This window comes from Asterias rubens, chromosome 7 (genome assembly GCF_902459465.1).
Source record: "Asterias rubens chromosome 7, eAstRub1.3, whole genome shotgun sequence".
Classification (NCBI taxonomy): Eukaryota; Metazoa; Echinodermata; class Asteroidea; order Forcipulatida; family Asteriidae; genus Asterias; species Asterias rubens.
This window is the reverse complement of record NC_047068.1, coordinates 6,889,734-6,912,588: the sequence shown is the minus strand read 5'-3', so window position 1 is coordinate 6,912,588 and position 22,855 is coordinate 6,889,734. Positions and strand designations below refer to the sequence as shown.

Here is a 22,855-nt window from a genome sequence, read left to right as displayed (position 1 = left end):
AGAAGAGGGCGCCCTTTATAAACACTGCCCGCGATTTTGACGGCGACTTGAAAACTGCAGTCAGATATTGTCCCCAAACAAGCTGCAAAGATGACATCCGTGCAAGAACTTAAAGCTGGTAATTCATGATTGTAATATGTATTCACTTGGCATCAAATGTTTAACTTGAATATGAGTGGTGTGACTGCTGAAACTATTTCTGTGTTTTGTTTAGTTAGGGCTTGAAACCGTGACACCTACCTGGACACTGTCCTGACACTCTCACTCAGACTCAGTGACTCAGCTCAGCACAGCAGCAGTGTAACTGTAAACATTTTTTAAGATCAAGATCAATCATTCTTTCTTCTAGCAATGAGTCCATGATCAAAGTCGATTTGGATCTACTTGCCCCGTAATCATGTAGAACTAGCATGGTTGATGCATGGTTGATGGAACTAAATAATTTTTTAAAAAATTAATTAAGGTGATTATAAAGTTAGGCAAGTTATTAAATAGGGGAAGATTTCCGTATTTCTGCCACAACTCATATTTACCACAAAAAAAAAAAAATACCTCTAATAAATTGACGTATGATGCGGTAGGAGGAGGGTTACGTTGCCGCCTGGTGGCCGTCGGGAGGAGGGTTACGTTATCGCAACTACCATCGGGAGGGATGGTTGGGAGGATGGACGGTTACGATTATTGCAACTACTGTACCCCGTACCGGTCCCTAGTACCACTGTGGAGACGATAGCGGAACAAACCCCATACTTTAGAATATCCCCAGCAGGTAATCAATGTGAACCCACCTCATTCAGCAACAACACTGAGGCAGCAGTGTGATTTCTTATTTAGCATTGGAGTAGAAAAAAAATTAAAATAAATAGAAAATTTTTTCTAATAGAAATTTAGAAATTTTGTAAATCTTTTGATAATTTAGTACTTTTTTCTTTCTCTACTTCAGTTCTGAAAGAGACCTTAGAATCCAGAGGGGTCATGGGTCAAATCAAGGCCAGAGTTCGCTCGGAGGTATTCCATGCCTTAGATGACCAGAGCGACCCTCGACCTCCGCTCAGTAATGAGAATATGCTAATTAATGAACTGATCCGAGAGTACCTGGAATTCAACAAATATAAATACACATCATCGGTGCTTACTGCAGGTGCGTGTGTCATGATACACCAAGACCTACTCCTGGAGTGGTTTTGGCGACCCAGCCAGAAACTTTGGTCATTGGTTGAGCGTTTTCACGTGTTCGGTTGAACCATGGTGACGATGCTGTTCAGACCAACCGGTAACCGACTTGTTGGCTTGGTTGGGGTCGCCAAAAAGCACTCATGGAACTACAGGTTTGTTCCGCTGTTGTTTCCACAAGACAATAGTGGAACCAACTATTTTAGGAGTACTCCTACATAGCCCCCATTAACAGGCCAGTCTATTTGATTTCCTCCAAATTTTATGGCCCTATAATATTTTTACTGAAATCACTTTTGTGATCATGACTTAAAAGCTGCCTACTTAATGCGACCTTAACACTTGAGATGAGAGTACAGGTCGAAAACCAGAACTTGAGATTATTTCAAAAGATTGCAAACTTAGAAATACCAAGTTTACCTGTGAAGGTAGTACATTCTGCTCTCCCAGCCAGGCTCCTAGTGGGTGATACCTATGCCTACATCCTTACTTACTCTGCAAATTTAACAATCACCTTATTTCCAACAAATAATTTTTCTAAATTTGTTTTCTCACTTTTTTTCCTTCAGAATCTGGCCAACCACAGACGCCACTCGACAGGGAGTTTCTGGTCAACGAACTCAACATTACCGAAGACAGAGATACAGCTTCTGTGTCAGTGGACATTTTTATTTTATCTTTAAATGTTCTTGATTAAAGCTTCTTGATTTATTTAAAGCTTCTTTTTTGTAATTTGCCTATTTGTATCTTGTATCTTTCTCTAATTGTTTATTTTTTGTTTCTTTTATGCGCTTAGAGGCTTTTGCGTTAGGCGCTTTACAAATGTCTTATTACTATTATTATTATTGATAACAATCGTGGCTTCTCATATACATGTAGGGCTCTAACTTGTTTAGCAATGATTTTCATGCAGCTCAAACCCTATACCCCTCACTGGTCATTGGGCCATTTATTTAATTGGGTCATTCCTTACCTGTGCCTTGGATACCCAGCAGGGTGGATATGTGCGCATTACAAGTCTTTATTAGTATTATTTACTAAGCTCCCTTAAAGCCATTATACACTTTCGGAACAGAACAAAAAATAAAAGTTACCAGATTTACAAATAACTTACAGGGTTTACAGAAGGTAATGGTGAAAGTCTTCTCTTGAAATATTATTCCATGAAATGCTTTACTTTTCTAGAAAACATTAAAACAATATCAATTCTCGTACCGATTTATTTTAAACACATGTCATGACACGGCGAAACGTGGTAAAACAAGGGTGGGTTTTTCCGTTATTTTCTCCCGACTCCGATGGCCGATGAGCCTACATTTTCACAGGTTTGTTATTTTACATAACAGTTGTGATACACGAAGTGTGGGCCTTGGACATTACTGTTTACCGAAAGTGTCCAATGGCTTTAAGCTAAATCAATCACAAGAACCATCTCTGCACTCACAGGTACCTATACCCCTGGGTGAAGAGATGCAACAAATCTTTAAGAAGGATTAGCACTGTTGTATCATGATTTTCCTCATCAAAATTCAAGAAACAGTCGTAAAGCAATTGCAAACTGCTTACCAACCAAAACAAGCTGTTTTGTACGCAGAGGCCTCAGTTGCAAAGGCCTTAGGTTTTGGCCATTGCAAATTCTGTCTCAAAGGCTAAAGGGCTAGCCTTGATTAAGACTCTTCTAGGGTCAAACGTAACAGTCTTACTACTGAGCGCCTGACAGCAGCCACTCAAATCAGCTCTCTGATCACATTCATACTTTCAACCTGTCCGACGTGTTCCAGTCAGCATACAAGCCTTTCCATGGGACCGAGGCTGCACTAGTCCGTGTGAGCAACGATATTCTCTCTGCAATGGACAATGGTAACCTTACAGCACTAGTCCTGCTAGACTTGAGTGCTGCTTTTGACACTGTCGATCACAACATCCTTCTCTCTCGGCTCCAGAATCACCTTGGCATAGAGGACACAGCCCTAGCATGGTGCAAATCGTATCTCTACAATAGAACTCAGCATGTATGTATTGGCACTGCGATATCCGACCCTGTTGTTTTGAACTACTCTGTGCCGCAGTGGTTTACGCTATACACTTTACCGATTCGTGACATCATCCTGAAATTTAATCTGAATTACCATGTGTACGCAGACGACACTCAGCTATACATCACGTTTAAATCTTCTCAAGAAAACGCCAATGCATCTATTGCAAGACTTGAGAAATGCATCCAAGAGATTCGACGTTGGACACAACAAAACTTCCTGAAGTTAAATGATGATAAGACAGAGTTCCTTCTATTTGGGTCACGTCAACAGTTAACTAAGGTTTCAGTGCCATACATCTCCATCGGTGATGCTCGGATAGCTCCCTCGCTGAAAGCTCGGAACTTAGGGGTTATTTTTGATTCATCAATGACACTTCAGCCACACATCAACAACATTGTTCGTTTATCATCATATTACATCAGGAATATAGGTAAGATTCGCAAGTACTTGGACAAAAGTGCCACTGAAAAGGTCATTCACGCATTTGTTACTTCTCGTCTTGACAACGGCAATGCTCTTCTCTACAGTCTTCCTAACAACCAGATTTCCAGACTTCAACGGCTCCAAAATACTGCTGCCCGCATTGTGACACTGTCTAGAAAATCGTGTTCTATCACCCCCATTCTGAAACAACTACACTGGCTCCCTATCTCTCAACGAATCATCTTCAAGCTGATGCTCATTGTCCACAAAGCTCTTAATGGCAAGGCTCCCCACTATATTTCTGAACTGCTTCAAGTTTACACTCCATCAAGGAATCTTCGATCAAGTTCTATGCTTCTCCTCATTGAACCCAAGTCTCGACACTCATGGGGTGACAGGTCTTTTTCTTCAGCCGCGCCACGCATCTGGAACTCTCTACCACTTAATCTTCGATCTTGTCTTTGTACTGCAAAATTCAAGTCTCTTCTCAAAACTTATCTTATGTCACAGGTTTTCAATGACTAATTTTGTTGTGTCTGTTTTTCTTTGTGTTGTGTTTTGTTTTTTTGTTTTGTTTTTGGTTTTACTGCGCCTTGAACACCCAGCAGGGTGGATATGTGCGCATTACAAGTCTTATTATTATTATTATTTATTATTTTTGCATAACTATTGTTATTGTTTATTTTAGTCCCCTCCTCTACAGCATCTTGAGCCACTTTGTACACAGCAAGAAATCTTTGCCGAGCCGAGACACAGCAAGATCCTCAAAGGTGTTAAATACTGACGGCAGGCACACTGATCATCACAGAGTACCCATGGCTACCCAAGGTTAGCACTTCATCCAGATCCAATAAGCCATTAATAGTGTTAGATTTGAATGTACAATGATGTGCTTGATCACAAGTTACCACTTAAATTTGAATTCCCCAGACTATCGAGACAGTTGCTATGTCACATGATTTCTGGAGCAAGCTTTTGCTTAGTTGCATAAGAGACGGTGAACACCCATACACAATTCTGAATGAATGTGTAAGGTACAACGGTACCAGGGTTTGCTCATCTAGAGGCTTCTATGCAAAGGCTTGCCTCGAACCATTTGACATAGCAACTTCCTCGATTAGTCTGAGGAATTCAGATGTAAGTGGTCAATGTGACTAAGCAGGTCATTGTACCAGCTTAAATCTTACTTGCGAATGGCTTATTTCATAACGTTGCTTGCCGCAGAATTCTGTGTTTACAATCCACAGAATCAGATGCTTTATTTGGCAGAGTAAGCACAGAATTCTGTGGTAAGCAGCATCAAGAAATTGGCCCTTAGAGGTCAAACAAGTTGGTTGAACCACCAAGAGAGAATAGTTTTACTATTCCACAATTGAAATAGAATGATGGTTGAACCAAGAGAGAATAGTTTTACTATTCCACAATTGAAATAGAATGATGGTTGAACCAAGAGAGAATAGTTTTCCTATTCCACAATTGAAATAGAATGATGGTTGAACCAAGAGAGAATAGTTTTACTATTCCACAATTGAAATAGAATGATGGTTGAACCAAGAGAGAATAGTTTTACTATTCCACAATTGACATAGAATGATGGTTGAACCAAGAGAGAATAGTTTTACTATTTCACAATTGAAATGAAAGTTGCATCCCCTGAAGTTGTATCGTGAACTTTGGTTTGATACCTGGCTATATGGCAGTTACAGGTTGAATTACTTTTGACTGGCATCCAAGAACAAAGATTTTGACAAAATACAGACACCGTCAACATTAGGGCTAGATAGCTCAGTTGGTAGAGCATTGGCTTTTGTTTAAGCTAAAATTTTTAAAAATGTACCCAGTCAGTTTATTACTTGATACATCAAAAATGAAAAAGTATGCATCATTTTGTAAAACCTTTGTTTGTTCCCTTTTTCAGATGGGGTGTACCATGGGTCCCATGGAGAGCCTTTGGTTTTCAAAGGAGGCAGGAGGTAGCAGAAGTATATCTTAGAAATCAATGTACAGAAATAGTAATTAGTAATAACAGTAATAATATTGTGGCCTTGATGTCACACCTGACGGGCGTCTCATAAAGCGCTCAGTATTTTCAGGACAAGTATTCATTAGCTTTGTTTGAATTATGAAACACATGTATGTAGCACATTGTTGGTGCGTTCGTTTAGCTTCCCTGGGTCGACCCCGTCGTGTGGCGTTTTTTCTTTCCAGAGCGAACGTGTGCAGATAATTACCCACGTTCGTCCTGGAAAACAAAACACGCCACACACCGGGGTTGACCCAGGGAAGCTAAACGACCGCACCCAGTATTAATAGGACTTGGGTGCTTGTTGTAACACATTGTGTTTTGTGTTACAAAAAGTAGCCAGGGGTTGATTTCACAAAGAGTTAGGACAGGTCCTAACTTAGAACTAGTCCTAGGAGATTTTAAAATATGTACGGCTAGTCCTAACGAGATAAGGCTAGTCTTAACTCTTTGTGAAATCCACCCCTGACCCCCTTGGTTCAAGACCATGGTGTTTGTGCATTCAGATCTGTGTGCACCTCACTGTACATTTATAATGAATGACATAGAGGGCGCTGTGCGTAATTTTGTTCCCTAGATATTGGTGGGCAAAATAAAACTAGTGACAGTGCCCTCTAAATGTTTATTCAGTGCAAATTTTCAGTGTGCAGTGTATTATTTGAACGTTGGTTGTGTGCACTTTCAAACACCATTGGTTTTAAAGGCAAAACTAGTAGTACCATTTGTGCAAAATAGCATTTGATGACCCCCCCCCAAAAAAACACCCCAAAAACCCACACATTTCTTTAGTCGCAATGGGTTGATTGGATAGTGTGTTTATGAACTAGAGAATGGGAATGAATGAGTTTACTCTTCCCAAGACTAATCATCAGTGGTGTATAACTGGCTGTTTTATTTTGGGAGGGTGTGGGGCTATATGGAGGCATCTGGTTGTTAAAGGAACGTTACAGAATTGGTAAGAAAAAACTTCTCTAAGGTCACAGATTTACATAAACTTTCACGGTCCAATGGTGTTGATAGTGAAACACATCCCTTGAAATATTTCTGTCTGAAATGTCATACTTGATGAGAGAAAAAAATAAAACTAATTTTGGCAAAATGTGTAATCGGTTTTTCATTATTTTTTCGTGACCCAGATGGCCGATCGATCAGGTTTGTCAGTTTATATATGGTGGATTACATAAAGTGCTTACACTGCCAGCAACTGTTTTGTTTTAGCAAAAAAACAATTCTGACATGTTCCTTTAATGCAAGGTGAACCGTCGCGATGCATTGGACCATACCAGTATTAAAATAGATCTAGTCGATACAGGAAAGTGTGAAGTGGGACAAGGTTGGGGTTTAGCCCATATTTAAATGAGTCTATATTGATAGACTGTGCAGTGGTCTAATGTGTGTCTAACCATGGAGGAAGGAAAGGAACCCTCCATGGTTTAACAGGAAATACTTGTTCTTGGTTAGGTGGTTTATAGCTCCACCTGTACAAAGTCTTGTTTTTTGGTTTGGTTTATAGTTTGACAGTTTTAAATTTACCAATAGTGTCCACTGCCTATAAAAGGTTAGGTAGCCCCTGTAGAGTTATTGCTATAAATACACCTGTGAAGAGTAAATGGAAGTGATGTTGGTTTAGTCCAGTTTGTGTTGTAGTCATGTTCACCAAACAATTCTATTATATTTTACATGGTCATTGTGTACATGCAACAATTCTTCTTCTTATCATGTCCACACACTATATGCTGTGCTTCAGCCAGAACTGAACACAGCTCCTCGCAATATCATTGTTCTCAACAATGAATGCTTTGTATAAGACTTTGATGGAGCTATTGTCAGTCCAATACTTTGGTTGTCAGGTTGAGAAGTTTTGTAAAAAAGAAAAAAGGAATCCCTTTGAATTTTGTATTTATTGTTAGGGTGTTTCTCCTTCCCACGCATACGAGGAGGCCCACCTGACTTTATTCAGCGAACACCTCGATCATGTTTTTGCCATTATCACCACTCGGGCGTATTTGGTTCTTGGGAAAAAAAGCAAGAATATTCATAGAGTACAATGGCTGACCTACATGTAGGCCTCCATAGGCATGTGAGTAACTAGTCATGAAAAAAAGAGAAAAAGAGAAAAGAGAAAACCGGGCAAGAAAAAAAGTGGAAAAGATAATATTCCTATACTTTTGTACACAGAAAGTGAAGAGAAAAAGAGGATAATAAAAAACCCCAAAAGAGGAAATCAGCTGAAAAGAGGAACTCTCACATGCCTAACATCAGACAATCAGGCTATTATCACAAGACAATTTTTCAGACTTTTCCCCAAGAGCAATTGAAATCAGACACCATGCCCGCCACTTCCCTGTGATTAGCTGCATGTGACATTGGTGCAAATAGTGAACTTGGGATACAATCAGTGGCTACTTGTAAAAACTACTCTTGACCCTCCTACTCTTGGTACAATTTTCGAGCATCTGCAAGGGTCATGTATGGTGTGCATACACAATACATGTACATGTACATAACAAAATCAGACATCATTTAGAAAAGGGGATGTTCCATTTTCAGCTGGGCATCCAGTTTGCTAAAGTCTTCATAATAATGTAGAGTAATACAAATTTATGGCCTGCCTTCTTTGCATAAAAAAAATATCCATCCAACTTGTTTTTTTTAGACATAATATATTATACATAATATATTATACATCGGATGCATGTAGAAACGAATATTTGTCCGTAATTCCACAAGTGCTTGTTTCATGATCGATCACATTGCTATTTCTTTTTCTCCTCAAGCGTTGTTAATTTCAAGTATTATTTCAATGTGCATACAAAGGACTTGAAGAAAAAAAAATACAAATGTACACAAAATCAATTACAAGTATTGTTTATTTGGCAAAAAAAAATTAATTAAAATAATTATTTTCTTAACACCACTGTAGCTGTACTTGGCATTTATTAAATATTTACAAGTGTTATTTTCAATAATAATAATTACACAATGCCTGATAATAGTACAGCTGCAGTATAAAACACTTTAATTATTCATGTCGAATTACACAAGGTATCTTGACTTTGTGCAAGATTTATCAAGAAAACTTATGAGGGTTAACATTTCATGCACTACATTTTAGAAGTATTAGCTGTAATGCCAATTGATAATGCCCTTTTATGTACTTTACTTATAAGATGCCGTAGCAAGTTAGTTAGCGCCTGTTTCAGTCAGTCTTTAGGTAGTCACTTAAATGTATTTCTTAACAAGCAATACATATTTTTTGTAGAGACAAGTCTACTTTGTGTACACAAGGGGAATGTTACAGCAAATTTGCCTCCTCAAAATTTCCAAGTCTCCTAAAAATTAAAAAGAACACCCTAAAAATGAAAATATTTAACTGTTTCTGTAATTCAATTTGTAATAATGCACTGCTGGTTCGTCCAACAATACGACACACTGCATGACAGCTTAAAGCTCTGTTGTATGTACAATAATGTAAAAGGTTGTCATGCTAACCGCATAACGATAACAATACAGCAAGATTTAGTTTCTCGCTTTTGACGCGAGTCTAGGTAATAAAGAGTTGAAACCTCAACAATAGATTGTGCAAGTCTTGTGCACATTCCATTGGGATCCATTAAAGTGCATAGTTTTTTATCATTTACAAGCAATGCGAACCCAAAGGAAATTGGACTTGCACGATCTATACACACAGTCAACATTCCATACATGATCAGTTCCTATAAGACTAAATACTGGAGTCACTCCTGCATGAACCAGTACTGGCTTAAACACAAAAAAGATGCACCAGATTTTCATGATTAATGCCACTTTGTATGCATTATGAACATGTTCAATTATTTCAAAAAACATTGGCATTGAGTTTTCAAAAAAAAAGTTCCCACCGATCGCCACATCTGAAAAATGGTGTGGAAATATTGGTGCCGATAAGTTATCTACCACTGTAGACTGTGCAAGTCTGGCCCATAAACAGTTGCATCTGGAAAGAAGCACGCACTAAAACAGTTCTCAATGTTCAAATCAACGCAAGACTTGTGTCAATTGTACTGAAAGTCATAATGAGGCATCCATGATCATTTGATCAGCTCATGCACACCATACCCATTGTGCCAATTGGCGCCCAGAACTACCGGTACAGAAAATAAGTCAAGTCACTCTTGTATTTAGAAAATCACTCTCTTGAGTTGTATTCAGAATTGAAAGATAACCCAACTGGTTTACTGGCTAATTATTTTATGAAACCAATCAATGCACAATGGTGTATATTTCCAATCATGTGCAAAATAAGGTTCAATGCGTTATATTCTCTACAGGGTTTAAAAGTGAACGTGTACAAAATGCAATACCTTTCAAGTACACGGCTTGGCCGTCATTAGTACACATGTAGTCCCAATTTTCAATGTCGACATATTGTGATTATCATTGTAAACTTGGTATGCTCCAAATAATATTTTTATGCACAGGCTTTTAATAACTTCTACCGCCGTATCTCACTCATTCACAATGATTTCAGACAATAAAAACTTGTTAACTATTCTAATTATGAGTTTTCAACGAGCAGCTTGTATTAGTATCTTCAAGCATTCCCCACTGTCATTATTTTTTAAACTGTACAATGTGACAATGAAGAAATAAATTGGTATAACAGAATCGTCCGTTTCAATAACAATAAATCGGCCTTAGACGGCCAACATCAACTTATGTACAATACTCAACCGTCAACACTCAGATTTCTCAGACTTTGTATCACTTTGCTTTGTGCGTTTCTAAACAAAATAATTAATTATGCAAAGCAATAAGACTAACGTAAAATACTTTCTGTACATTTCATTTTTTTTTTTTTTTTAATGATATATTTACATCTTGGACAAGTTTTTTTATAACCCTGCCTTGTGCAGCTTATAGGTACAGAATCTGGAAATTTCAGTGTTGAATGATTTCAAATTAAAAATAAACACCCCCACCCCAATCAAATAAAGAAGAAAATATAGAAAACAAAATTAGGACAAAATGGGGGGGGGGGACACATTAAAAATTCACACACCAGTATTACACGCAGTCACACCATTTTCAACAATGCATCTAAATTTGTTAAGCTTGGCTCAAATTCCATTCAAATTTCGTTATCTGGCAGAAAATTTAGAATTCCACATCAATCAATGTCTGCAACCTCTTAAGGCCTTGGGGAATAAACGTGGGTTTGAGGTAACTAATAGTTTCAGGAAGTTAACAAATATATCATAAAACTAAATACACTCTTTTTAAATAGGTTCTGAGATGTTGCGTTTTATAAATAGCATTTTAATTGCTTTTTAATATTCCAGCGAAAAACCTTGTTGGCTACACAACTAAATAATACTGAAAACTAAATGTACATGTAAAAATGTCACAAGAATAAGACTCATTTGAATACATTGTACTTTTCTTTTAAAATACATTCTTAAGTGTGTTTACCTATTATTATTGCACCTTCCTTGCATTAAGTGAACACCAAACCCAAGGCTTTAAGAGGCTGTGCAAATACCAATCATGCATTTTTAGTTTTAGGATCTATTGTAAGTTTTATTTCCCACTTGAAATACTTTTTACTATAATTTATTTGAAGCTTATTTGAACCAAGCTCGGATGTGACCACTGGCAGATGATTTTCAGATTAAACACTTTTAAACGACTACAATATGTTTTATTTTACATTTCAACCACTGTATTACAGGGCTTTCTTTCTCCATCCTCTGGCCATCACTTCCAATGTGAAGGCTTCCCTCCAGGCAGGATAACCTGCTGGAGGTCTTTTTCCATTTCAGGCTTTAGACTCCTATGAGACATAGAGAGTGCGGACAAGCCGGATGTTGCGGCTACTTCAGGCCGAACTTTACTATCACCTGCAATGAAAGGAAGGCAAATGATCTGAAATTAATAATCACAATTGTTGAATGAACTACATTAAACCAATGGCACAGAAAATATGAGGCAAAGTAGTGAAGATACTACCAATGCAGTAACTCCGAGTCACTTCTTTCAATTATGAACCATCAACTTACAGAGGGCCACAATTAATTGAATCCCCTCCTATATTCAAACCATGCCTGCATTACCTGTTCATATACTGTCCATGCCAGAGAGGCCATCAGTGTCCTCCTTAAGCACCTAGGCAACATGCCTCGGAACAGGCCGTTCACTCCACTTTTCTGCAACGACAATAAAACACAAACATTTAACAACAATGATAAAACACACACATGAAAAAAGGCAGGAGAGCGAGAAAACACACAGCATGGATTTTTGAACACTAGAAGCTCTGAAACTTTGCAAGCAAAAATAAATTGCAAATGTGCAGACCAACTAAAAATAGATAATAGTGCCTCACAGAAAAATTTTACCAGCCAAAATATCATGTCATGGGTATTACTACTTGTGACTGTGCTTTTGTTAATTTTCATAAGCAGATAATTGTTTCACAATACTTTCGGAATCAAAAAAACAAATTTAGTTTCTTAATTGTCCTACAGTTGATGCTTTTAGGTTCTACCATTTACACTGTATTTCATCTTACCTTGATAACATACTGCACTGTGGCCATAACCTTCTTATGTTTTTGGGGGTAGAGTTGCATGTGGGTTTTGATGACATCGGCCGGTTGGGTGACCGCCGACGCTAAAACCCCTGCCAGCAGGCCTGACGAGAAGTTGATGGTGGGCATCATATGGGGGGTTATCATATCTGAAAAGAAACAAGAGCAATGGACAAGACGTTGATGAAATACATGGTTTAGTGAATCTTAAAAATAAAGCATCATCTCAAGTTAGAATCATTGTTTCATGGACAATATCCTGATTCTCGGAAACAGGACTTGAATAATGATCATTATTATGGTGACATATCGAAATATCTACAACAGAAACGAAACAGACGTTAATTACTAGAACATGCCGTATGTAACTCGACACAAATAGTTCCACACTGTGCTTATATGAATGGCATGAACCATCTATGAATGGCATGAAACATCAAGTTCAGCCTGCCTGTTCGATATAAAAATTTTTAAAGAGTTAGAGATGCATATTCCCTGCCAAGCCTGGGGCCTTTCTCAAACCTCAGCTTGGGCTCCATCTCTGGCTACACGCTACGTACGCAGTGGAAATGCAGCTCAGCCTTCATCCCTTTTTCCTTTTTGGGGAGCAGCTTGTATTTTCCAAGCGGTGGTTTGAGCATCAGCAGACGGAGCTTGGAGCTGAAGCCTAAGCCGAGGTTTGAGAAAGGCGACTGGTTTCCCAGCATTTTCTCCACCTTTATAAAAACAATTCGTTTCCCATCTTTTTGATAACATCAACAGACAAGTTGTTGAATTTCTAGTGTAGAGGACGTAGTACGCAAAGTACTTTAGATCCTTCTACACATATAAACCCTGCATAAGAAAATATATAATTAATCACACTAAGTGAGACAGATCCATGTCAAAAGTCCAGACACGCATCTTATTCCTGAAAAACACAGAATATGCATCTCTAATGTTGTAAGCATAATTTCTTGTATGAACTTTTTCTGTCGGCCTTTCTTGTGGAATGATTTTGAGAAAGAAAAGAATTGTTAATAACATGACCTCAGTCGTGGACCATTAGTCTCATTCCATGCAGCAAGAGTACTCATCCAGGCTCTACTCAGAACCCTGGATGTGCATGTATGTTTCTTATAATCTACTCCATGTATGTGTGCTATATATGCAACACCACTGGATACTCGACTCCATTGGTATGTCCAATGGCATCATTTGGATTGGCAATATCGCGAACATTTGGTTGACATTTTGGATGACAAATCTGTTGAGAATGTTAACATTAAAGCTGTGCCAAGTAAACGACGGCGTGTTTTTTTTTTTGCATCAATCTGTTGGGCAAATTGTATTCTCAAAAATCAAACGGGTAACAAGTCAACACTGGATAAGTACTCCGCAAGTGATGTTTTCAGACTATTTGTCATTCGACAATTCAAATAAACTAGACAATATTAGCAAAACGCTGGTTATTTCTTTTCTACACATTGGCGGAACTGGAAGCACAATGGGCAAAATGTTTGCTTGGAGTCAGGTTCTGCAACACACCAACAACTTTACGTTAATCATACTTTCACTTATAATAAGTCGGTTTCATTGAACTAAACTGCTGAGTTTTGGACACTACAACCAAGACCTACACTCTTTCCAACCAAGACCAAGACCATGACCAGCCTCATTCATAATTTATTTAGAATAAAAATGTTGCAATAAAAACTCTAACAGATTCTTGCTTTGCTAAGGATTATTTATGATGTAATATGGAGAAAAAAAAACAGCCCACTCCCCTATAAAAAACAAGCAAGCACACACAAAAGCTTTGTCCTTAGACTATAGACAAGAAGGAGGAAGGGGGAGGCATGGAGCAGTAAGCAAACCTTTGCAAGCTACAGAAACTGAGACCATTTTAGAAAATCATTTCAAAGTGTAGCATGAACTTATTGAGCAGTGAAGGCACAAATTTGTTGATTTTTTTTCGCCAGATGTGCACTACTGACAGAACAAACTTTGACATTAACAAAACACAACACAAGACAAAGACTGTGCTAACAGAATTGACTCCACTGCCTGGCATCTTTCTTAGAATTTTGAGAACAACTTGAGAGGCCTGGCAGACACAAGACAGGATTCTTGTTCGCCATCTGGCGTGATGACTTTCAATAAGATGCATGTGTTCTTTATTTTAATTTTATGTTTGTAACAGCTACTGAACTGTGAAAAATGATATTGCCAATATCCGTCAAACATGTTGATAATTTCTCTTTTAGGAAATATTAATTCAAATCAACTGAATACATTCACAGGGACATTTTACGCCACCCCACCCCTTTCCAGCAAAAGATGTAAGAAATTTCTTAACACATACAAGACAATTTCACACAATACATGTATGACCATACACCAACGAGCCGATAAAAAATAGCATGCACAAAAAGAAAACAAAAAACTACAGTGAAAATTTGCCAGGAAATTGCAAAAAAAACTAAGTACGATTTCTGGTTTCAGGGAAGGTGCAATTTTGGTGTCGACCAATTTTGCACAATCTCTTTAATGATCCTTTCATGACAAAGTGTCACTGGTTTTATACAGACCAATTAAATGACGTAATCCAGTCATGTAGTATCCATGAGTGTGTGTGTGTAAGCGTGTGTGAATGACGTAGAACCATCTGCAATTCCCTTTTCTCTTTATCAGACGACCAAGACCCCCTTTTCCCAACACTTGCCGACTGTTCAATACTTTAACCTTTGCAGTTAAGTTAACCATTACAAACCCGTGGCTAAGCGTCACAGTTCTGGAGAGTTCAGGTGGGACAGCCATGGTTTATTGATCGCCGCACCGTAACCGTCCTCAACTTGTTTGGCCGACATTCCTCCATACAACAGGTAGATGAACCGCAAGACACTCGAAGAAGAAGTTTTGCATGTTTAACCTGAAAGTTCAGTTGTTATCAATGTAAAAGAAAATTCCAAATTAGTCAGTGGACAGAAAAACAAAAACCAGCTACTTTCACCTTACCTGTCAGTGGTGTGACACTCTGTATATGGGTATCTTGCGTTTAGTTATTGAAAACAAATGCAATGTATGTATTCAATTTTGGTTGAAATACGAAAGCTGGTTTCCCCCAAATCACAGATGAGAATTGACTTTCTTGTTTTGCAAGCAAGAATAGACCAACAACAGAGTGTCACTGAATTACCGGGGTGGGATGGGCATAGAACACTCACCTGGGGGTATTGCTTTCTTGGTCTGTGTGTAAAACAGTAGATAGATTCCTGAGAAGGGGGCATCTCGCAATAGAGTGGCTGCCATTCCACTGAATAGACCTATGGAGAGAGAAAGCATAGGAATTATTGAACAAAAAACAACACACCAACAACTACATAGTGTCCCAGCTTGACAATACTTTGTGAAATTTGACAGTTTTTCTTTTACGTATTACAGGTTTGAGTTTTGGTCTTTGGAAAAATTGCTTTAGAACAATGGCTGACCTATATAAATATGTGGTTTAGGATTAAATACAATTTCAGACTAAATAGGAGGAATATCATGCCCGGTATTTGTTAGCCTTGCTCAAGGCAGTCGCATCATTCACTCCGAAAAGACGCTGCTGTAAACCCACCTGTATACACTGTGCTTAGCGTGTGTAATCATACCGCACGACCTTACAGTATACACTGTCACATCGCTCAACGCCCACTGTTCAACGGCCACAGTGTATAAGAGTGGGCTTTTACAGAGGCTGTCTTTTTTCGGAGTGAATAATTTGACTGCCTTGAGCAAGCTAGGTATTTTTTGATTCACTACAACCGTCTAGTATTTGCTTATTGACAAATAACAACAGGTAAACAAAAACGAATATTTCCATGATATTGCTTACCTTTAGTACCTTCGGTGTTGTAGATACTCTTCAAAGCTCCTCTGACTGTCTTGTACTGGTAAGCTTCGCTCTGAAATATCAGTTTTCAAAGGAAATCAGTTATCTTCAATTCTAGCGTGTCATCATTGTATGTTTGTAACATTCTTTTGCCATGATTGAGAGATGTAACCCACAACTATTTAACAACTAAGCTCTGAGCAAGGTTTGTTACTGAGGCAATCCTTTTTTAATCCTAAAAAAAAATCATAGCTACAAAAGTTGTACAATTTTTGTAAATTTTTGGAATTTGTAAAACTCCCGAATATAGAAATACCACTGCGGTTTGTCCAGGAAGAGGAAAGTGCCAGAATATAGCAAGGTTTCATAAAGTGTTTTTCAGTTTTGAGAAACTTAAAAACCAGCTTGTAAATTTTAAAGATGACAAATTGAAAGTCCCAAACAAATATCGACATTGAAACAAGATTCCTAGAAAATGAAATACTAATCTGCCATTGACATTAAACATACAACCCAACATGTCTTTGACATTCACACCGGGCTGAACAAACACGTTATCTGATGAAGCTATTCTTGGGACCAACATTAGTCTAAACAATTCAATTAAGTGATACATGGCTGTCAGACTGTGAATATATTGACTTTTACCCAACAAAGTGACATACAACCAAGGATCAAAGGGCTAAGTAACAAAAAACATTGTATTTTTTATGTTGCTAAATTTTAAAACTCCAGCCTTATCTCTAACATCAATGTGAAGGATTAGGTCATAGCCAGTAGGCCCGAGACTGAAGGCTGCGACCTCACTATGACCTCTTGAATTCCAGCATTACTAAGTGACCAATAGGATGTGATGACTCACCTCATAGCGGGTCTTGACTACTGTGACAGGGAGCATCATTCCTCCTGCTACACAGCGTGCTAACATGCCTAGTGTTATGGCTTGTAATGGGTTGGGATCCGTCCATCTGTGGATAAATAGTATTAATAATAATAACATGCCGGCTTTCTACGCAATGAAACAAAAAAATTGATGATTTTCAGTGTGATGAAATAGCAGAAACTGAACAAACTTAGATAGATTTAAATAAGTCTGTTTTGAAAGCGGTTTTACATGAGTCCCGTGTAGTAGATATACATGTAGGGTAATGAATAAAGTTAACTATCGTATGAGATATCAACTGCACAGCAGGACTCAATTTCAATGCACTGGTTCATCATAATCCTGCACTACGCCCTGATACAGCATCAGAAGTGCGCACTTTACAGGGTCCATGATGCTTCTCAGGGCACAATCACTTTGTGGCAAACAGTGCAATGGAGATAAGCCCAGATATGAACCATTTAAAGTTACTTCCATAAGGACCATGCATACATGTTGTATCCTAATTTTAAGTGTAATGAAACTATTTTAGTATAAATATTAACGATGCAGCACTCTAGTAGGAAGTACTGAGGTGTTTAACACACTTAACTTACAAATATGAGGAAAATTGTTTTCTTCTGGCTGTAAAGCCTGTTTAAGCGGCATTTCAGAAGGTAATATCAACTCCATCAAAATATTTTGGTCTAACACATGCCTATAATCCACCCTAAAGGTCACTACATGTACACTCCAGCTGCAAATCTACTCAACAAAGATAAATAATTAAGTCGTAATGACAACTCACCCCAACTTTGTTTTGAGTGTATGAAGGGAGCAGAAGTAGAGTCCTACTCCAGGAACTGTTCTGGAAACAGACTGCATGAAGAAGGAAAACAAATGAAAAGTGCAACCTTCAAATATCAAACAAACAATAATGTAGTACTGACAAAAATATTCACTGTAAGGATAGTCTGTTCTGTGGCAGGTCTAATATCAAGTTAACCTTCAAGATATGTTTATGTTAATCACAAAAACACCCCCTGTACTATTGTGAGCATTTCAGGAGTAGGCCATGACCTTACCTACATGTAGGCATAAACTATACTTTACTAGGCACAACATAATTTCCTTTGGGTATAAACGTCTTTGAACCAACCAAGTAGCGTTATATCAAAATAACGGTATCTTGAGCACAAACTTTGTATTTAACAGAGAGTAAAATGCAGGATTCTATATTAACAGCAACTGGGGTTTGCAACTCATTGGAACAGAACCCAAATTCGGTAAACTTTACATGTTTTTTGCAAGTTTAGGCGGATAATTTTTAAGGAAACTTTTTCCTTTTTGACAAAGTTGCAACTGGCAAATATGCTTCAACTCAACAGCTTGTCAATTCAATTTTAAGTGCAAATAAAATAAAAACATTTCACCTTAAAGGGGGAGGGGGAAGGTAACAAAAACACTCACAAAGGGCATACTGTTGTGTTAAATGAATCTCTTAATATAAAAACTATTTTATAACAATGTCTAGTGATGGCTAGGCCTAGTGATGGCCAAGCCATTCCATAAGGTCAACAAACTAAATTCCGACACAAACTTCATTTATTGTAGAATTGCTCTTGAAAAGATTGCACCACAAAATTCAAAGTTCAGTCATTCTATGTTAATTTCTTTATCAAGCAACCCAATAACAAGTACCTGGTATAGTTATGCAAACGATACAAAGTTATCTTACAAAAATAGTAATATTACAAATGATTGAAAGGTAAAGATTGATAAAGCTTCAAAGATGATTCAGCATTTGGGAATCTTTTTCGAACTCTGGACTGGAGTGTGCCAGGAGTCCCGGGACATATTTGATACAGTGCCGGGTAGAGGGGATCCGGACAGAAAAGTGCATTGACAGAACAGTGCCTCCTTAGAAAAGTGCATGTAATTTTCGTTTGAGAAATACTCAGCTCACAATCTTTGATTAGTCAACAATATCAATGAGGTACATCTTTGTCCCAGTGCAAATTTTATCATTTAATAATTATTTATAAACCTAACCCTTTTAATTTAGTTCAAGAACATGTCTTTGATTGTTTCAATAAAAACTGTACGGAAGGTTAAAACGCCGAATCCATACACATTTAGCGATGTGGCAGTGTGTACCAGCGCATTGAGTATCATACAAACTGACACCACAGAAATTTGAATCTCCCTTTGAAAGATTCAAATTTTCAACATACTTTTATTGAGTTCAGATGAATATTGGCACTTCAGAGAAGTAATTTTGTAGGACGCTTACTTCCATCTTAACAATTAGACTTTCGGATAAAAATTGAAAAGTATGATGCCTCGCTCCCGAAATTTAATGCAGAAGAAAATGGCTCAACAAACTTATGGGCTAAGCAGAAAACATACAGGGAACCAGTCATGATAAGCAAGGCAATTTTACGTAACTTTTGCTGGTAACCTATTCTTGCCAAGGAAAATTTATGAAACAAATAACCAAAATATCAACCTATAACATCTGGAAAACATTTGTAGTCCTATCCAGGGTTTTCTAATGACATCCCTCTCCAACTGTAAAGAAGAGTGTAACATAAACACTTACAGGAATGACTCCCCTCCAAAGGCCAAGAATTTTTTCATGGCGGACGACGCTTGAGATGGTGTAGAAGATTCCTCGATGGCTGTGCTCTAGAGCAGCAGGCGACTGAATCCTGGTCTTTACAAGGTCTAGTGGTTGCAACAGCACTGTTGAACAGGTCCCACTCAGGGAGCCTGCCACAAAGGACTTAAAGATAGGCGACTGTCAAACAGAACAAAAAAGAAAAACTTTAATTTAATAACAAAATACTTGACATATTTGATTTAAAAACTAGCAACACACTTATAAAGCACGGTTCATACTTCCTGCGAATGCGATAACAATTTTTACAGCACAAAATTTAAAACAAATCAATTGCAACAGTTGAAATGGGTTAAATTCGTGCGAGTCAACAAGGCCGGGTTTGACGTCAAAATTCACTTTACATTTGCAGGAAGTATGAACCAGGCTTAACTGCTAGTTTTTTATTCAAGCAACAAAGTAAAATTAAAAGTTTCAATGCTTTTTGTAAACTCCCATTATTTAGTACTCAGAAAATAAAACTCGTTGAGTTGACGAGCATGTAATCAATCTCAATTGTATAACAGAAGCAGCCCAACTTGTTTTTGGATAATACAGCGCTTTTTCCCGTTTTTTTTTTGCCAGGCAAGGCAGATTTGGAGACCAAGCTATCCACAGGGGTGCTTGGCCAATAAATGAACCAGACGCAATGGCTACATGCCTCGTTCATCATGAGACTCACTCCATCATGCAGGCCTTGAATTTCGTTCTAGAAGGGACACAACATATTTCCTCTTCTAAGGGACAATTCTATGAGGAAAACCAACATTTCTAATGGAACTTTGCAGAGGGCACCACAGCAAGAGAAGCACAGTGAGCACTGTGGTTTTTCTATTTATTTTAGGTCTGATCATGTGATTTAATTTTTGTGAACTCACAATTTTTGAAAAAAATCCAAAAGAAAAAATTGAGAAACAATGCAGACAAAAAAGCAAAGCATGGAGAAGGTATCAAATCTGGACGCCACTTTTTCATCCATTGTGACCAAATTACATTGCATTTACCTAAAATCAGGTACAGGCTTTTGGTCATAAATAAGTGAAATCACACCTTAAATTACCCAAATGTTTCAATCAAACAAGTTCAGACAAAAAGTAGGATATATACACATCTTTTTAAAACTGATAGTACAGAAAACTAAATATTGGTTATACCATGCTGTGATGATTAAGGATTGAAGCATGAGGAAATCCACCATAGACCTATGCTATGGATTGGTATTGCATCATTCATTTTCTAATGCCATGAACACTGACCACTGACTCACTGAATATCCAGGACCTGGGAAAACACATTTCTTGAAAACATTCACCACACACTGTTCATTGCAAGATAAACTAAATTTCACTATTTCTGTCAAAAGGGGGTACTAAATTATGAAACTAAACTTATGTGATTCATCAACAATACAACATTCAATAAGTTTGAGAGAAATGTTCAAAATCAAATGCATCAATCAATTCAACACAACAAAACAACTAACTAAACAAAACTCATGCCATGGTATGGTAAAGAAGGGAAATTCAATAGTCCCAAGTTCCCCAACTTTTTGGACATAAAATTTCATAAGTTCACCACGAACATGGGAGTGGCGAACTGAATTTTTTTTTCTAAACCAACAGTGCAAACACATTGCACTCTCCTCTCTGCAGACGAAATTCGAATTTAGTTCATTTCAAATCCACAATCAAAACACACCCCGACATGCACAACACTTTTCACTTGATAAATAAAAACCAATCTCAAAATCATTGACAGTAATAATTGTGTAACCAAAAATCCTTATATTAGAAATATAGTAACATTTTTAATATCATTTATTCGTTTGAATTGATATCATTGTAATGAAATGGTTCAATCCAGTGATTGAGTTGAACGGGTTTCCTTAATAACAGCACTGAAGTTATACAAAAAACAGCAACCAGATCCAGTCCCAACCAGTTCCGACCAACCGGCTCCCCATTGCCTTGTGCACAAACTCGGAACACGCGATAGATACGTGACGGGGTTATGCAGAGGGCATGGCTAGCCCGTGTTCTATATTCTATACTCACGTTGAACAACTCCATGTTTTTCCAATCTCCCGATGATTTTCGGTCCACTTTAGAAGTACTTTTGCTCATCTGATGCGAAAATGGGGTACACTACAAAATGACGGAAGATTCCTACGTTGTCAGTCGGGGGTTTAAAAGTGAAGTAAACTGGCACATCTCCGAAGAAAATTGGCAGCACAAAAATAAAACATACATAGTTATTTTATCAAATCGGCACGACTGCCCAAAAGTTCCCGACAAACTAGCCGGTTTTCTCTCGCCGTCACAGAGGGAAAAACGACGCAACTAAGTCGCAGAAGTCACAGTGGTGACGACTGCAGCCCATACAGACCATGTTCAGCAGGGCAAGAGTACTTGATGAACCAAATATCATCTTGAAGACGGCGAAATCAACATCAGATTCCTTCAAAAAAATGCAGAGTCGTCGATGAGAATACTTCTGATGAGTCTAGGGTAACTAGCTATGGTGATGTGTCAATGCGCGTGATGTACGTTGTGATGTGTGCATGCGGTGTTTTATGGATCAGCGGCGGTTTGTTGTTTTGTTGTGTAAAGCGCGTACACGTCATCAGGGCGGGCTGGAGGTTTGTTGATGTTATCACCAAGCTAGCTCGGGCATTGGTTCTTCACAGTCACATGTTAAAATAATCATGAATATTAACAAGTTTTGAGGCTTGTGTAAAGGCGCTTACGGCGGTCGTGTCTTGGATTGTTACGCAACTTTGTTGACAGATAGAAAAAATAAACAATGGGAAAAAGTTGAATTAAACAACACGTATGCAGCGCGTGAAGAACTTCAGTGTGCCGAACGACGGAAAAAAATTAAACACAACATGACTCGTCGTTTGTAAATTGTTTTTATTTTCTTAATGTACCGGCCGCGGTACCTTTTGAGAACCCTTTTTATTTTAACAGCATAAGTTTTCTAAGTCCGGTCATTATTATTCGGTTAGTTTAGTGATGATCGTCACAAAACGAAACCTTTCTCCATGCATTCTGCGAAATTTAAAATGGCGTCTAAAAAGGACCGCCTAAATGGGTAATGGTAAATTAGCGATCACCATATCTCCATTGGAAAAAACAAGGAATCAAAATTACGGTATCTCATTGATGATCTCCAGTATTAATAACTACATTACTGACGAGGACACTGATCGGGAAAATGCGTCTACTGCGCGGCGGGCATTTCCTTGGGGGT

At 38.0% G+C, this 22,855-nt stretch overlaps 2 protein-coding genes across 2 annotated transcripts; one reads left to right on the top strand and one right to left on the bottom strand.

Moving 5' to 3' along the window:
- Window positions 1–34: 34 nt before the first annotated feature.
- Window positions 35–5,859, top strand: LOC117292797 (lisH domain-containing protein FOPNL-like). Its single transcript, XM_033774959.1, has 5 exons — window positions 35–118; window positions 944–1,141; window positions 1,743–1,827; window positions 4,324–4,463; window positions 5,554–5,859. The coding sequence occupies exons 1-5, from the start codon at window positions 91–93 to the stop codon at window positions 5,610–5,612; spliced, it is 510 nt and encodes a 169-aa protein (XP_033630850.1). The 5' UTR covers window positions 35–90; the 3' UTR covers window positions 5,613–5,859.
- Window positions 5,860–8,510: 2,651 nt separating this feature from the next.
- Window positions 8,511–22,163, bottom strand: LOC117292244 (mitochondrial glycine transporter A-like). The gene is made up of 9 exons (XM_033774228.1): window positions 21,658–22,163; window positions 19,547–19,744; window positions 17,753–17,823; window positions 16,945–17,050; window positions 16,086–16,155; window positions 15,433–15,531; window positions 12,209–12,375; window positions 11,751–11,843; window positions 8,511–11,537 (listed from the first exon to the last, which is right to left on the bottom strand). The coding sequence occupies exons 1-9, from the start codon at window positions 21,724–21,726 to the stop codon at window positions 11,511–11,513; spliced, it is 900 nt and encodes a 299-aa protein (XP_033630119.1). The 5' UTR covers window positions 21,727–22,163; the 3' UTR covers window positions 8,511–11,510.
- Between the last annotated feature and the right edge of the window lie 692 nt (window positions 22,164–22,855).

Bases quoted from the DNA above. Each gene is read 5' to 3' on its own strand.
- LOC117292797 (XM_033774959.1), top strand. From the start codon at position 91: ATGACATCCGTGCAAGAACTTAAAGCTG. The intron at 1,142-1,742 runs GTGCGTGTGTCA...TTTTTCCTTCAG, and splicing joins ATCATCGGTGCTTACTGCAG to AATCTGGCCAACCACAGACG. The intron at 1,828-4,323 runs GTCAGTGGACAT...TGTTTATTTTAG, and splicing joins GACAGAGATACAGCTTCTGT to TCCCCTCCTCTACAGCATCT.
- LOC117292244 (XM_033774228.1), bottom strand. From the start codon at position 21,726: ATGAGCAAAAGTACTTCTAAAGTGGACCGAAAATCATCGGGAGATTGG. The intron at 12,376-15,432 runs GTGAGTGTTCTA...GTTTCTTTTCAG, and splicing joins CAAGAAAGCAATACCCCCAG to ATATGATAACCCCCCATATG. The intron at 11,538-11,750 runs GTAATGCAGGCA...CTTTCATTGCAG, and splicing joins CATGGACAGTATATGAACAG to GTGATAGTAAAGTTCGGCCT.